General features: G+C 41.7%; 1 protein-coding gene across 2 annotated transcripts in view; it reads right to left on the bottom strand.

Annotated features, from left to right (window-relative positions):
• CREB5 (cAMP responsive element binding protein 5) overlaps nt 1-17,967 on the bottom strand; it is a gene marked incomplete at its 5' end in the record, with an annotated part of 311,356 nt that overhangs the window by 105,194 nt on the left and 188,195 nt on the right. Inside the window, one exon of one of the 2 annotated variants that reach the window (XM_084230937.1) lies at nt 14,692-14,738. The exons of the other annotated variant lie outside the window; for it this stretch is intronic. Coding sequence (XP_084087063.1) covers nt 14,692-14,738 — 47 coding nt within the window. Of the gene's footprint in view, nt 1-14,691; nt 14,739-17,967 lie in introns of those variants that run through there. 2 annotated transcript variants of the gene reach the window in all.

Here is a 17,967-nt window from a genome sequence, read left to right as displayed (position 1 = left end):
CTGCGGATGATTCTGCCTGTAGTGCCTAGAATGGTTAATGCCATGTGTCAACTTGACTGAGGCATGGGATTCCCAGATACCTGATTAAACATTATTTCTGGGTGTATCTGTGAGAAGGTGTTTCTGGAAGAGATTAGCATTGAGTTGGTGAACTGAGTAAAGCAGATTGTCTCCCCAGGGAGGGGGGGGGCGAAGGGAGGGGGCATCATCTACTTGTTGAGGGCCCAAATTGAACAAAAGGGGGAAGAAGGTTGAATTTTCTCTTTCTCTCTTGCCTGACTGGTTGAATTGAGATATCAGTTTTTCCTGCTTCTAGATGGGATTTTACATCTGTGTTCCTGGTCTCAGGTCTGCACTTGAACTGAAATTTGCACCTCTAGTTTTCCTAGGTCTCTAGCAGATTGTGGGACATCTCAGCCTCCGTAACTGGTGTGAGCCATCTCCTTATAATAAATCTTATTATGATGAGATTGTGATACATAATCATGTCATATTGGTTCTGTTTCTCAGGTGACCCTTGACTAACACAGTGTCTCATCTTTAGATCCTTTCCCTAGAAAGTGTTCTATGTATCTTTAAATATATGTGATTGTAGACTACTAGTGGAATCTAGGCATTAACTTCAACATCTTTCATGCTCTTCTTCCAACCATTTACCCAGCTCTATCCATTCCACCCTCTGGAACAGTCTGGAATCCACCCACTTGGCCTATTCCCAATGCCAAGATCTAAGTCCATAACATTATCTTCTCCCATATAATCCTTCCAGCAGTTTCTACTCCACTTTTGCTCTTCTCCAGTCTCACCTTTGCATTGTCATGAGAATGAGCTTCATAGAATGATGACCTAATCATGACATTTTCCCACTCAGCATTATTCTATAACTTTCCTTTGCATTGAGGGTTTAATCAAATTATCCCTTAAATATTCTACTTCTTTGATGCCTGTAGTACTACTTTCCCCTCTGATAGGGTATATTTCAACCACCTTGGCTTTCATTCCTTTTCCAGAACTTGCCAAACTCTTTCCTATCTCAGGGCTTTAACACATCCTATTGCCTTTGCCTGGACTGCTTAGCCATCTGCTCTTTTGTTAACCAAGTCTTACCCATCTTTTTTGTCTCAGTTTAATATCGCTTTCTTAAAGTTTTCTCTGAACACCAAATTAGAGGTGCTTCTAATTTAGAGAGTCATGTAGTTGTATTTATTTTTCTTCAAGCCTTTTGTAATAATCTGTTAATAGTATGATTATTTATTTAGTGTCAATCTCTGCCATTAGACACATACCTCCCTGATGAGACTACATATCTTTCCACGACCAGAGATAAAGTCATTCTGATTTCTTTTGACCATTAGGAAAATATGTGCTTACTTTCTGGAATATTCTACTTGATTTGGATGGAGAAGGAGAAAGGAGAATACCATTACATAGCTGGAAAGGACTCTAGAAGTTAAGAGGATTGATCCAACATTAGTGAGTACCAGGGTATCAGTGCACACGCTATTAGTAATAGATCTTTCTGCCTTTCTGAAGCCTGAGGCTATTTCTCTTGACAAGCACAAAAGCAAAAATGCCAAATGGAAATATTCATTCCAGGACTTACAATTATTTTTTTTTAGGTTAATGCCTACGCCTTCAACTGTTCTTAGTTTTGTTTTCCATTTTTGCCAACGGTTTCAATTGTTGAAGCTCTCCAGGAGGGTCAAGACCCTAATTTTTATGTAAAATCTCCAAGCAGCAAATACATATATACACCAAGCAAACCTCTTTCATTAAAATAGGGCATGAAGAACATTAGTTAAAAGTGGCTTGGACTGTTTTCCTTGTAAGGAAGAAAACTGAATAAATATCTTATTTTTTTTACTCAAAAGCTAGGTAAACAAAATCAATGATTTCAAAGTCCAATGTGGCTGGGAGAATCCGTTTTCTTAATATGGACTGGGCTCAGGAGTGATAGGGCAGTGTGGACACACAAGAATGATGTCTACAGCAGACTTCTGGCAAGCTCTTTGGCCTATTGGTCCACAGCCAGTGTTTTTCTTCATAAATGAATTCCACATCTTTATTAAGTTAAGTAGTTCTTTTTTTTATTATTTGAAACATACTTTAAATATTTTGTTTTATGACGTCCTGGAAATTGATACAATTCCTTCCAGATCAAGAAAGATGGAAAAATCAATTATATTTTTTTTTAATGTCGAGAGGGATTACACAAAAATTATGCCCCAATTTATCCATTACTATGAATATCATTTGACGTCATGTGAACAATTCAGTCAGAATTAAAGGTGTCCTTCTGATTAGATGAATCAGTTATTTTCACAGGAAGGTCCTTAAGGATTTTTAGGTAGAAATATACCCCTCATGTGAAATGATTTCTAGAAACTATGTAGTAAGAATTCTAGATTTTAAATTACAGTTCATCCTGCTATAAGTAAACCCCCCGCAAGACCAAATCAAAACACATCAAAAGCTTGAAGTGAGCCTTCTAAGAGTAGATCCTTTATACAAGCAAGTTACAGTTTGTAATCCAAAGAATGGATCTTATTAAAATAAATTTTATCTGACATATATGGAATTTCAAAGTTGGCCCAATCACAGATGAGTTAATTGGCTTTATCCAAAAATGGAGGAATTTCTAGGACCATGTAAATCATTAGAATTGTTGGTTCAGAATGCAGGGAAGGTTAAGGAAATGAAGCCCAGCCCTTAGCAGAAACCAGGTTGCCTGCCCCACTCTTCAAAACTAAGTTCTCAAAACCTCCTAATGGGTTTCACTGTTTTCTTTCCAGTGCTTATCATAATCAGGGAACCACACATTTGCATCTCTAATGGACCCTTTTCAAAAGTGTGTTGACATTTCAGTAGGTTTTGAATAGCTTTAATGCTTCTCTCAATTTGGGCAGGTGCCCACACATCTCCTTATATGGGTCTCAACATATGGACTGTCTGCTTTACTCATAGGGATTTTTTTTTTTAATCCCTGGGAACCTATCTTAATTATACTCTTAAAAAAGTGAAAACTCAGAAGTTAGATGACTCAGAAAATGGGCATCTATCCACACACAGGGCAGCATCTTAACTCTATCTGTGAACTCAACCTGAGTCAAAAGCATCATCCTTGTGCAGTAAATTCACTTTTTTGAGCTTCTGTTTTTATCAAAAGAAAACAGATATAAATAAGACCAGAAAGATGGTTAGGGGAGAACGTTGAAATCAAGCAAGGAGCTCATCATCCGAGCAAAAATTTTACTGCATTTTACTCCTCACGTTTTCTACAAGGACTAAGAACCAGGAGGGCTGTGGACAAGCGATAGCAGTCCCACCTACTTTTTGTGCCTTTAGTACAAATTCAATCCAACAGAAACACAAGTAAAATTATTTTTTAAGCTTATTTTTAAAAAACATTTACTCAGCTCCTGCTATGTTTCAGGAACTGTGCTGAGAGCCCAGAGTGAATAGAGATCATCCCGCAATCCTTACCCTCAAGAAATTCATCATCTCTGAAGGGAAACAGACAAGGCCTGGAAGTCAGCGCAGGGTGTAATGGGAGAACTCCCTCTCCACCCCCACACCCCCACCCCACCCCCTGACATCTAATACTCTGGGGGGTTCAGGGAGGGGTTCTGCAAGAGGAGACACATGAATTGCCCCAGGAAAGATGAGAAGTTAGGCAGGCATGCATGTGTACACATTTGTGTGTGTTTGTGTGTGTATCAGAGAGAGAGAGAGAGAGAGAGAGAGTCTGAGGCATTGGCAGTAGCTGAATTAACCAGCTGTGCAAGGTAGGTTGTTAAAGTGTAAAATTATGTCAACACAGGTTGAATATATATATTTAAACATTACTGTTGCCCCTTGCTTAACACGAGTTGAAAATAATGGCTTTAGTTGATAACGACCCCTATATAGAAATACATGCTGGGTGACAGGTCTCTTTCACACCATCACTTTATAGATGCCAAATTGGGAACCATACACATTTTGAGTTTTCTAAGCTGATTTTTCCATTATTTCATACAGGTGGTTGAGTTACAAACTCAGAAAACAATCTGATAGACTGTACTGCACGAATGTGGTGCTTTTTGAATTAGAGGTCAAGGGCATAAAAGGGAGAGATAAGTTTGGGCTAAGTGGGAGGGAGTCTTGGGAGCTCTGGGCAAAGGCTTAGCGCTTTTCAGAATCAAAGCAGCCCTCTCGGCCCTTTTATCCTATAGTCAGCTGCTTTGGGGAAGGTAAAAGTCGAGCTAGAATCTGACCCTACTTTTTCTGATTCTAAAGCTTTTTCCAAAACAGAAAGTTGGTAAAGCTGTTTTCACTCTAGTATTTCTAGTTTGCATTTATGTCTTATTTTGAGCTTGATAAATACAAATAGGCATGAAATATAGGGGAAGAGATATATTTTAACAATCACTGTTACATAGTATTTTTAGTGAAGGTACTGAAAGTCATTTTCTGTGTTTTCTGTGCCTGTTACTCTCCCTTTTGGGTATACCTGTTAGAATAAATGATTTTTGTTTCCTGGAGAAGTAGGTCCTACCTCAAAGAACTGTGTGAGAGGCAGCATGAGCAAGATAGTAGCTAGATTTTCCCATTTTTTGAGCACAGAGTTAAAACATGTACATTGAAAGATAGCTTTTTCTTTTTCTTTTCTTTCTTTCTTTCTTTTTTTTTTTTTTTTTGGTCTACATTGACTTAAAATCTTTTGAAAAGTACATTTTTGTCCCCTAGTTTCTAAATCGATATTGGCAGTCACTGAATACACCCTTTCTTTCAAAGGAAAAGAAAGAAAGAAGAAAGGAAGGAAGGCAGGAAGGCAGGAAGGAAGCAGGCAAGCAAACCTTGGCCATCCCGGCTTAAATATGAAAATGAAACAAGAGCATGGGACAAGGTAGCTTCAAAGAGCAAACAACACAGCCCAAGTCTTTCATTTAGAGTATTTCCCCTCACTTGCTGCATTCAACTTGCTCAAAAATCCACTCCTTCTGTGCTTTAGCATATGAAAAATGAGGCTGTAAAAGTGTCAGCCTGCTTTTGTCAGGAATAGCTAGTAAAAAATAATTGGAAGGCATTTAATACCTAAGATGCACAACTCTCATAAGATAATCAGTCCACGGGTCCTGAAAATGTTACTCCTGTGTTTCCACATGCTATGAGAATTTTGAAGTGTGGAAAAGTTCTAATATCGCTTATTAAGTGAAAGAGCTATGACAGAATTCAAGTTTCTAACGCCATTCTCAGCAACCTGAAAATCTCAACATGCCTTTCCACACTGCAGCTGTTATAATCAAACAGGCAGATATTTCCCTCCAATATGTTTGCTTTTAGTGGACTTTTCCCCCGCTATACCAAAGAAGCTGGCATTACAATGTCAGACAAATGACTAGGATAACCATGCATTGCCCAATGAATAAAATATATCAAATACTGTATATCCCGAGAGTGTATTATTCCACTTAGAAAATGGTATAATTGACTTGGGGTAGTATTTTTGAGTTGTGGGGTTATTTTCTGGTAATTGCCTGGCTTGAAACTTTAGTTTGTCAATCAGACAGTTCTTTTAGCCCTATCAATTGCTGGGGGGGAGGGAGTGGAGGGATCAGGGGTTGACTGAAGGAGAGCTGAGAAAATGGCTCAGCCCCTGAGGACTTTTTTCTTGTCATAAAGTTGTTGTCAAAAGATTCGCTATTATGTCTGGGATGGGTGAACTCCGCGGCATTTTGCGTTCAGTAAAAATGTCTCAAACCATTTTTCAAACATTTTGAGGTTTGGCAAAAACCTGAAATCCATCTTGCCAAGCACTTTCCCCCCTTAATTCTTAAACCCATGTGTCTTTCAAGGGAAATTTAATCCGTATGTTTCTGATTCATTTACACTTAACTCATCAAAATGGTGTTTTGTAAGAGCCATTTGATGTTCAAGAAGTCTTACGAGCTTCTCTTTTTATAAGTCTGCAAAGTCTTTCTTTCTGAGACCCAGAAAATTGTATTTTACCAGCTGCAGGCCAAATGAGTTGAGCTGTATTAAAAATCAAGAACCTGCTGGATTTAGGAGGCAAGAAAATTGCAGCCACTGTGACATAAATAAGCGTCCTCACATGGCTGCTTGCTCACACATCGACCAGAGGCCTTTCAAACTTGTTCTTTCCCTGAAGAAGCCCATCCCATGGGGCCTAAGAACAAGCTATAAAACTGAAGCAGCAAAGAACTAAAGTCCTGGAGCGAAATTTCCCATTGTTGCAGATTCTTCAAATTCTGGAGAGTCCCAATTGAGAATTTTAGCTCAGAATCAATGGAAGTAAAATGTGGTATGTTTCATTAGGTAATTCTGTTACCTAGGAAATGAAATAATCATCAAATGCCAGAACTAGAAGGGGCTTATGAAATTTCTAGTCCGGTAATATTCAGGCTGTGTTCTGAGAACTGTTGGGTGGGGTGGGGTTGTGAGTTAGGGGGGCAGCTTTTGAATCAGTTTGGGTCTCCATCTAGGAGGATTTAAAAAAAAATACTTTGAGGGTAAATTCAGTTTAAAGACAAACACCTTAATTTTATATGAGGGCACTGAGATCTAGAAGGAACTTTGGAGTTGTCCAGCGTTCCAGGGCCCTTTTAAATATGTCCCTGTGATTCAAACCGTGGGTGCGTTCACTGGTGGGTCCTTTAGTGAGAAATTAGTGAAATCTGCTTACTGAAGTGACTAACATTAGAAAACTGAATAGAATATAAGATACCCATGAACATTATACACAGGGAAGATAAGTATTATTTTGTCAAATTATACACATGCCAACGTACACATGTGAGTGTGGACAAAGGGCTGCAATATAAAATATATTTATGACTATTGTTCACCTAAAAACACTTTCAGAATCACTTTACCAGACAGAAAGCCACCTTTCATTTACTGGTAATTCAGTCAGTTCAGCAGAGAGCGGTTTTCAATTTGTCTCATTAAAGACCACAAGGCTGTTAAGACTCTATAGGACCTCACCTCATGGAAGAAATTCTATGAAACACTGGCCTCTTCCACCAAAGGTGGTTTAATACACAAATCAGGAGAAATGGACAAAGAAAAAATGTGTGGCAGGGGAGGGAGAGGAGGCAGATACCTAGCTGAGTAAAAAAAGGGTCATATTCATCTCACTATGATTTACAAACGGCAAGAATGATTTCTGACTTGTATGCAGTGCAACGGCACAGTGGAAAATCCAGACATATTAGCACCGGCGTATTTCCAAAGCGCATTTTCCAAGCACTTAACAATCATTAATTAGTTAGAAACATCTTTTCAAGGTCGGGAGACACAATAGTTCATCTCTACACAACGGAGCTTTGGAGACTTCTGGAAGCCGAATAGTGCAGCACCTGGATAATTACTGTGGGAAGATTAATTGGGTTAACTGGCTGTGAAGAATCTTGTGATAAAGCATGATGAAAAATGCTGCCCCATCACATGGTTAGATGTCAGAGGCGGCAGGAGTTCTTTGTGCCTAGCAGCTGAACGCTGCCTCCGTGGGAAAGGATGCGAAGTCATTAAAACACTATGAATTACCCTTTGCTCTCTTTTTTTTCAGAATCGTAATCAAGTGACAAGTTTTCTGTGGCCACAAAGTGCCTGGGTCTCTTTGGGATTAAAGTGCAAAGTGGGCTGTGTTGGGAATTGTGGTCTAAAATGGTTCCCTAGGTGGGGAGGAAGAGGGAGGAAGCAGCGTGTTTCAGAGCCCGGAGGTCACATCCTGCAGGTGGGTGGGTGCTGGTTCTGGGGCGGCTTCCAAGCTCTGTCCTCATCGGACATGCACTCAGTGTAGCCAGGGCTGGTGCAGGGAGAGGGAGGAATGGAGAGAGAGTGGTGGGAAGCAGAGCGCTGGACTCCGGGATGTTTGCCCCCCTCATTTATGGCACAGGGACAGCACATCCCACCCACTAACTAGACACCAGGGAGCTTTTGGCTGGAGGCAGAAAGCAAGTTATTTGTTCACCTCCCTCCAGACTAGAGGGTGGAGTCTGCATAGTCAGGTGCCTGAGTGATTCCTGGTGGTTTCCTGGAGTCTGCTGGTCACTCCACTGTGTCCCGCACAGCTAAGTCTTTCTGTGCATTTCCCGCATGCCACCAACCCCAGGAGCCAGACACGAAAGAGGGCTAAAAAGCACAAGTTTGAGTGAGAATATGGAATTCCTGGACTAAATGATTTCTAAGGTTCCTGCCTATTGATGCATTTGGAATTATAGGATTCTTATTCTACTGCTAAGGAAGGTCCAGGTGAGAGAAGGAAGCCAAATCAAATGATGTTCCTTTTGATGTGTTACCCTCAGTGGAAGGAAAGAGCAAAAAGCAGTTGGGGCCAGGTCTGTACTAAGACAAACAGAGGCCACTGACTCTACCGACTGTGTAGTCCATATTAGGGAGGATGCTGGTGGAAATGCAAAGCATGAGTAATTTACATCTACATTTATATTAAATGGGTTTATTATAATTGCTGTTATTATGATTAATTCCAGAGGAATTAAAGAGGATCAGCCCTTTATGGCAGAGTGTTGCTAAGCTGACTGAAGTATGATAAATAAGAAGGTCAAGAAGAGGTAGACATAAAAGAAAAATTGCTTGATGCCATGTAAAAGAGAAGTTAACTATTATTTAAAAAAAAAAGATGTGGCTCTTCTTGATGTTGAGATAAATTGCTTTAAAGTAAGATCTTAAACCTCACTTTCTGGCCAATGAAGAGACAGTCTGGTAGAACAATGCCAATGTTAACGATTCTCTCCTTTCCAGCACACACAACCTCACGGTCTGTGACTCAGTTAACTTTCTGAGAAGGACCTGGTAAATGACAGTAGTTCTCACTACATTTTCAATGCCCCAAATGTACTATTTTCCAGTCTTCAGAAAGTCAACTGGTACATTTTAAATAACTAACATTTAATGAGCACTTACTATGTTAACTATTATTACCGTCAATAGCACCTAAATTCCAATTTGAGGATAAAGCAACTGAATCTCCAAAGTTTCAATAAATTGTGAAAAATCACACAGCAAGTGGCCAGGCCAGAGTCTAAACACAGAACTGTCTGACTCCAGACCATTGCACAGGGCACAATCATGCCGGACCACACTGATCTCTAGTAAACAAACAGTCTCTACCTTTGCAGTCTCCTTCCTTTAACCATGAGCTGGGCCCAACTGAGGGTGGAGGGGCAGAGCCAAGAAGACAGCCAGGCCCACAAGCTACAAGGCCAGGTCGCCTCTTTGCCATATCAGCATATGTGTCAACTTGTTAAGGATCACTGATTTAAAAAAAAATACATTCATAGGCCCCTACTACACAGAACCTCACGTTAGGCATTCTGGCTTATCCAGTACAGCTTTCTGGCCCCTTTTTCCATTAAGATGAGTAAGTGAGTCAATGCATTGATAGATACCTTCGCAGTCATTTAGAGCTACTGTTTGTTTGTTTTTTCTAGGCTTTGCTTTTTTGAACACATCCAGCCCTCATTCAGTCATTCAGATGGCAAAGAAAAAAAAATGATAAGCAAGAATTCAAATCTTGATATCACATAGGAAAGGAAGACTTTGCTGATAGCTGGTCGGGTCTTGGCTAATACACAACCACTGTCATGCTCTCCACAATGATTGCAAGCTATTGATTGATTCTTCTTGGGTACAACATTGCTGTATCAATCATTAAATAAACTCTCCTGCCAGTGTAGGTCCAGGAAGGAAAGATGTATGGGCCTGGGATCCAATGTTTGCGCTGTACGCAATGGACTCTGGAATGCTAAGTCAAGTCAATGTCAGTATTCAAGGATGTAAGTCGTGAAATACACGCCTGTGAAAGTGCCAAGCCTTACAGCGTATATTTTAATCAGAGCAGCAGTCTGTTTAGAAATCACAAGGTTAGATCTGTACTGAAGAAATTTTATTGACCTGGTCCACATGTATCCTTCCTCCTCCATTTTCCTTCCTCTTTTTGGCTACTCTCCATGTCCCTCACTTGGCATTCCACCATGCAGCGCAAAAGGAGTCCCTTCGACAGTCAGAGGCACATGAAAATGAAACCCAAGGGAGCAGAAAGAAGAACCAGGATTCAATTTACCGCTTCTCCCCTCTTTAATCCCAGTTCCAGATTTGCCTACTTGCTTTCTGTCAGGCCCACACAGTGTTGGTTCTCAAGTCCAAACTAATGACTGCTTCTTACTGTTCACCTGGCCTTCTTGCCCAGTGCTTACTAAGTAAAATACAAGACAATATTTTTTACCATGCAATGTGACCACGCAATGTTACCACAGCCTAAGACCATTCCAGCACAGATGCAGGGAGCCCAGAATGGGCCCCATCAAAGTTTTATAATTCCACCAACTTCACCAACATAACACTTTTCCACTTGCCACCTTGGAAGTCCCCTCTATTAAATCTCTGAAACACCATTTTACCACCAGAAAAAAAATATGTGAGAGGGAGGGAGTAAGCTGAAAACTGGTCTCACCCAACTGCAGGTTCGTTATAGACACCTGCAAATACAAACTCCTCTTGGTTGAGGCAAAGTGGAATCTGGTTCTCACAACTGGTTGTTCCTCTCCATTTCACTTCATTTTCCCGTTCACAAAGCCACAACTGAGTATGGATGGAGACACTAAGGTCTTTTTCAGACTGGCATTGTGCATGTCTCTCTCTCCACTCAGGTCACTGATAATGAGGCAGGTGTTATCAGTACTCGTTAGTCCTCACCTCACTTTAATCAGAATGGTGCTTTTATTTCTCTGGTTCTAGTACCTAACATGAGCTCACACCTGTGTGATTTTCTGAATAAGAAAGCTAAGAGACGAGAGTCTGGAGGAGGAAGCAGCCTGAACGACCCTGAGAACAAGGTAACCAGTGGGTCTGAGGAGTCAGCGACCTGCAGTCCAGAGACTTCCACTAGGAAGTCCACCAGGAGGACCTGTGCTGCAGCCACTCAGGCTGCCCTGCAGTCATACTGTGTGCCACGGACTAAGAAGGGATCTCCTAGTTTCACAATTCCACCTTACAAAAGGGATAAAAACTAGGGCACAGAGAGGTTAAGAGGCTTGCCAAAGTCACACAGCAGATAAGAGGAACCCAGGCATTTTGACTCCAAAGGCCATGCTCTTTCTGGCGACACCCCTCCACACACCCACTCACACACATACTGCTTCTCTGATCAACAGAGGCTGCTTCCCCTGTGTCAGCCTCTTTCTTCATATGCTACCAGGGCAAAGAGGGAGGGCGAGAGGAAGATGGCTGATTTCAGCACTGCTTATGGTTAAATGCAGACATGAACATTTGGCATTCTTCTGCTTTGTGCCTGGCATACAGAGGGGATAGATTTGTGCTTTTTCTGTTGTCCCATAAAAGGCTTGTCTCCACCTTCACCTGCCAACATCTGAGGTACCTCCCTAGAGACTCTTCTGGAGGACAAAACTATGACTCAGGTAATGTCTCAAGGGCACATAAAACATGACAACATCACCAGGATTCTCAATTGACCAGCATAGCCCCTTCCTTTATCAAGTCAGGAGATGGTACTGGAAAGTTTGTCAGTGACAGCAAGCTAGAGAGGATTGGGTTCAGGGGGTTAGCCTGGGTGAACTATGGCAAATCCTATGCTCAGTTTTCACATGGCTGAAAACAACACACACACAAATAAGTACAAGCAAGACTCAGAAAAGCTGAATAAAGTAGTGGATGGTATCAAAGGCAACATCCTGGTTGTGACATGGCACTATTGTTTTGAAAGATTTTACCATTGGGGGGAAAAGGGTACGCAGGATCTCTCTATTATTTCCTACAACTGCATATGAGTCTGCAATTAACTCAATAAATGTTTCCTGTAAACAACAACAATAATAAGCAAAACAGTCACCAAACAGGCAAGCCAATGATTTTTACGCTCAGCGTCACTGTGATAAAGTAATATAAATTAAGTAATCTAAGTAAATATAAGTACAGATAAGTAATATAAGATAAAGTAATTTAAGTCTGACCCAGGATCACTGCTGGGCTTTTTGCCTTGTCTGTCTGTCCATCACGAGCAGGACATTTCTGATTATGGGTGAACAACTTGGAGCCAAGTCAGTTTAAATGGTAGTGCTCTGAAAAAAGAAATCATGCCATCTTTATTCCTGGAGTTCCAGGCACATACTTGGCACTTATCAAACCTTGCACAATGACTAATAACCTTCATCACTGGTTTTGTTTCAGCTCTGGGTAATTTTTCCCCCAGATAAGTATAGTGTGGTCCTTCCCTATGCACAATTAAGCTGGGCCTATACACACTTTACAAGAAGCCTACTACCACGAACTTTGGCTCAGGAATAGGATATTGTTAGAATTATCTTTCTAACAAGCATCTTTCATGTTTGTTGCAGGTTTTACAATGTAGTCTTCAATCTCATCTAAAAACTTGAATTTATGCTACAATTACAGAAATTTACAGAAACCTGCAAGTAGTCAGGCAGGCCTGGAGAGAGGGGGGATTCATTACAAATACTGTTCTGCATTGTATGCATAAGTGAAGCAAGAACGTCTCCCTTATTGTAGCACCATTTTTTGCATTTAAGGGACATGTGGGATCTTTTAGAAAAGTTCACTGGGTAGGTAAATTCTCTCTTGTCTATTCTGCTACTCTTTGGATTGACTCACCTAACCAATTACCTCTCACTGAGGACTGCTGGTAGTGTTTGAAAACTAAAAATTTCACCCCATGAACAAACAAAACAAAAAGCAAAAACAAAAACAAAAACCAATCTTCCAAGTGGGGGAACATATGCTACTTCTCACCCTCCCCCATTCAGTTCTTTTAAGGCACTCATTCATCTTAATTCAAACACACTTTTCTCTGAAAAGTTCTGCCAATTACCTTTCAGCAAAACTTTTATAGCACATGGACATGGGACACAGAACTTTCCAGTTTCCAAGCAACACCAGAGATCCCCTCAGGTTGGCACCACTTGTGAGGGAGGGGTTACTGGCCACCTTGTCTGATTCATCATTTTGCAGTAAAGCCAGAGGGCTACAGGGTCTTGCTCTGGGTTGTCAGGATTAGCACTCAGGCTTCTGGCCTCTACTACACTGTGATGTTTCTTCCAAAAATGACCTACCCTTCTCCTTCCCTTTCATCTCTGCCCAAAAAAGGAGAGATGTCCATGAAAAGTTATGATCAATTATATCCAAAACATGCATTAAATAAACATAAACACCTTCCTGGCATGTACTCTATACCTCAATATACAGCTGATTGTACGATGACTAGGGACTAAATGAGCCCAAGACGACTGGAGTAGCTAAGGGACAGGACTTGCTCTCTCATTGGGCTGGCACTTGAGTTGCAGAGGGCTTCAGTGTGTAACTGTTTAATAACACTGAAAGCACGAACACAGGCAGTGCACCGCAGCACTAAATATATTTTATGAAACATACAAATGTGTGGTAATAACTTTCCAAACACAAAAGTCTCTCTCTCTGGGTACACGAGATCCTGAAGGCCTTAAGAACACGATTATTTGGACCCTCTGCATTTATTTCGTGTTAATTCCTTACCTGCAAATATTAACTAGGCGTTTCTAGACGGATCAATCCCGAAATTTTCATCATCATCACTCCTATAACTCCAGCATCTCATATTAAAAGCACTTGAAGATCATACAAGTCTTAAAAGATAGCATTGGACTAAGTTAATTGTCATGGGAAACAACAGAAAGCTAAGCTTCTCAAAGAAATGCACAATGGCTGTTATCATTAGGTGAACTAATAGGGAGGAAAGATATCATCAGATGTCACCTGCTTTAAAAAACTACAGTGTATTGAGTAGTAAACGCAAAGGCGGAGCTATCATACTCAGACAACCCACCAAATAGTTTTCCATGCATTTACAATTCACCAGTTACACTCAAAAAGCCTCCCGGCTGCCACCACCACTACTTTGACCTTTTATGAAAAGATAACCATGTTGAGCTATTTCAAAAAAGAGAGAGACAGAGAGAATCCTGGTGGAAAATAATACCCAGCTGTGATAATATCATGTTTTTTTAAAATACCATAATACAATTTTACTTTTAATAATAAAAGATAAAAAAGGGGCGTCTGCGAATAATTAGAGATAGCAGTCTGAAGCCAGTTACAGTCACTGCAATTGATAATAAACTGAAAACCCCTTGAGAGCAGGTAAATGCTTTGCAACCCTGACCCCCTAGCTCTCACATTACTTAACTACCCTGCGGTTCTTGCATTACATCACCATTCAAGCGATTGGTTCCTGCATTTTAACTCTCTCCCGTCTCCTCCGATTAGGAACGACACCGCAGCAAAGAAACTTCGCCCAAGTTTGCTCTTTCTCGCTTCGCTTTATATCTGTGGCCCTTTAGCTCCGGTCGCTTTGGTTTGCTCTTTTTTTTTTTTTTTTTTTCCTTTCCCGCCCAGCCCTGCCGCTGTTCAACTCACTCAGGTCGCTGTACAGGAACAAAACTCTTATCAAAGTGGAAAGAAATGCCTCTTTGGGACAAGAGGAGAAGCGGAGAGGCTGGGGAAAGGGAAGAAGGAAGAAGAGGCGGAACAAAGCCGGGGAGAAAGGAAACACGGGGAGAAAATGAAGAGCAGGAGGGCGACCCAGACTTGAGAAAAGAAGGTGGCAGGGGCAAAAAATTCTATAAAATCAGAAAAAAGAAAATAAAATTAAAAACAAACCTCATGGACATCACTGAGGCTGAATTCCCTCCTGAGGTGCAGAACATGAGAGCTCTGGAATGAGTGTGTGTAGAATTTGAGCCAAAGCTTAACTAGCCTGAGTGAGTCATATCCTTCCCATTTGATTCCAGGCCAAGCGATGATGTAATGCGCTGGCCCTTCTCTTGCGCCTGGCTCTAAGCTCTCCCTCCGGCTCGCTCGCTCTCTTTCTCCTGGGCTCGGCCTCCTCCCCCTTCTCCTTTTAGCTCAGTGCTGGTGAAGTCACCATTTAAATCTGGCAGAACTGAAGCAAAAACTTCAATGTAACCAAAACAGCCCCAGGCTGAGTTCCAGACTCAGGGAGCCTTACGGGTGCAATTGCCCTTGGAAACCAGTAAACAGAGGGGGAAACAGTGCCGCCTGGGAGCGCAGAGAGGGGCTGCGAGTTTTTTGGGCAGGGGTCCACGGGTTCCGAGGAGGGGGGAAAAAACATCGCTGGCTGAAAGAAAATGCCCTGGTGTTTGGGGAAAGGGAAATAACAATGGAGACACTTGTAGAGATGGAGACACGGTGGGGGGCAAAGGGAGAGGAGACGGGAACAGGTTGGAAGGACTGAGCATGAATAAGCAGGACAGGTTACCAGCCCGGGCTTCTGCTGGAACCAGGTGACACGGTTTCCATCGCCCAGGGCCCCTTTTTTTTTTTCCCCTGGAGCTGGATGGGAGTTTCTGTTGCTGAATGCCAACCACCACCCCTCCAGAGATTTCTCGCATCTGACCTCCCTGTCAGCAAGGGCAAAACCACTTCTGGTCCAAACGCACGCCCGCGTCTGGAGGCAGCAGGATCTGGGGGTTGACAGTTCTCTCTCCGATGGCCCGTAGTGGTCGCTCTTTGAAATGCGCACGGGGAAAGGAACCAAGTTGCAAAACACAAGGATCATCTTTCCTTTCCGAGATCAGCACCCCCTCCCCTCTCAGGTGAGGTGTCCCAAGGAGCAGGAATTGAAACATGTTCACCCCCAAAATGAAAGCAAGGTATATCCCTTCCTTTACTGTTGGGGAGGTGGGGGGGGGCGGTGCTGGTGCGGGTGGGGCTGTCTGTGAGTTTAAAAGGATACAGAAGAACAAACAGTAAGTGTGTCTCTTTTTTAATTACAGAGTGAGGAAAAACAGCCTGGAGCAGGGGGGAGGGGGAGTCAAACAGGATCATTCACAAATGACAGTGAAGCCCTTTTAATTGCCAAATTCTATCCTCACTTCACTTCTTTCCTGCTCAGGATTTTACCAAGAACAGCACAGACACTCAGCTGCTTTGTTAGCAGGACTTTTAAACTGTATTGTCTCTCGCTTTTCTTTCCCCCTCACCCCTTAGGCCTCCTTCCAAAAGAAAAAAAAAAAAAAACGCAATTTAAAAAAATGGGAAGTGCACTAATTTTTTTTTTTCAAATACCACAAAAGCAGAAGAAAGGCGTGGGTTGGCAATTTTTTTCTCCAAAATAGTCATAGGTTTTTGATAATGTCTTGCCTCCAATGGCTTTTGTAACCAGTGGTTGGAGCAGGTGACATAAACATTTGTCTCTTCACATTTCCCAAGCAGACAACACCAAAAACTACATTTTAAAGAAATCTCTTGATTTCTTAAATATATCTGCTACTAGGGGACAGGGCTGTCATCAGCTTCAGGGAATATCACAGCAAGTCACTCAGAGCAGTTAAAAAGCAAGGTTGAGGGCCTCCACGGTGGTGCAGCGGGTTGAGCGCAGAGCAGTGAAGCTGTCCGCAGCCTCTGCAATGCGGGTTCGATTCCCGGCCGGGCAGGGAGATACCCACATGGCGTGACAGACCTCTCCTGTCGCACCTGCTGCTCCCTTCAGCAGTGTATTTTGGTCATCTGCCTGTTCTGCTCTCCACTCTGTCTCTGGTGAATCCTCTCACTCTTCCGCGCCTCGGCCTGTACCCAACTCTTGTATAAAAATAAATAAATCTTAAAAAAAAAAAAAAAGAAAGAAAGAGAAAGACCCAAATAAAATGCAAAGAGGAGAAAAAACTGAAAATAAAAAAATTAAAAGATGAAAAATTGTGGACAATTTCAAAAGGCATAACATACGTAATTGTAATATCACTTGGGGAAGAAATAAAGGATGGAGTAAAAGAAATATTTAAAATAAAAAAGAAAAAGCAAGGTTCAACTCAGAGAGGGGAGGGAGAAGAGGGGTGAGAACGAGGTGGAAAGAAGCATAATGGACTAAAGTGGTAAACCAGGGGGCTTTGGTGATGGGTGCATTATGGCTACAATACTTGAGGAGGGGGCTGGAAGAAGGGTCCTGTACTCCCCAAATACAAACAACTATGTAAACTAGCAGTACATCCAAAAAAAAAAAAAAAGGATGAAAAAATTCCCACTAAAACATAAAAAAAAAAAAAAAACCACGATCACGGCAAACAAAACATTAAAATATGTTCATCTTCAATAGTCCACTTAGCCCTGAGTAGAAAGCTCTCAATCTTGAGTTCTATCAACCAGCATGGGTCTTAAAACATTGTCTAAATTTTTTTCATGTTAATCTCTCCAGAAGCAATTACTGCAAATGTTAAAAGTCTTGAAATAACCAAATTAAAGATCTGATAATAACATTAAAAAAAAAAAAAAGGGCCAGTTTGGCTCAACAGTCTCCCTGACCCAGGGGGCTGGGCCAGGAAAGGCTTTCTCCAGCAGTCTGCCCTGGAGCATGACATCCTCAATTGACGCTGATGCCATAGTTGCCCGAGTGACACCTTTATCAAGGCAGGCAGCTCTGAATTAGAGGTGATCGGCCGTAATTACAGCTGGCGCCACTGAAGCCCGTGGCCTGACAGCAGCAAATGTGGTTGTTATAAAGTTTGGTCCACCATGTCAGTGGCCTGTATAACTCACTTACGTCTGACTTGCCAGGCAGTTATTGATTTTTCTTCTGATGCAGGGAATAAATAAAACAATAGCTCCTACAAAGCCTTTCCACTTCCAGGCAGGTTGACAAGATTTTCTATAAATTACTGTCTCCTTTTTATAAGTCATTGACCACATTGGCTAGGATGAAGCAGAGGATTTTCCCTTCTCCACTCTCCCCAACATGTCCTCCATCGTCACCTTAGTTTTCAAATGTAAATGCTTTCTTTATGCTATTATTTTAGGCAGGTAAAATGGACATGTGGTGGAGATTTCCAAATTGACATCTTCCTGTAACCTCGATGGGAAAATGCTTTGTAGATTTTTCTTAGACCAGTCACACACAAGCACTGGGTTCAGCTGCTACAGTCT

This window comes from Talpa europaea (genome assembly GCF_964194135.1).
Source record: "Talpa europaea genome assembly, chromosome: 3".
Lineage (NCBI taxonomy): Eukaryota > Metazoa > Chordata > Mammalia > Eulipotyphla > Talpidae > Talpa > Talpa europaea.
This window is presented reverse-complemented; position numbering and strand designations above follow the sequence as displayed.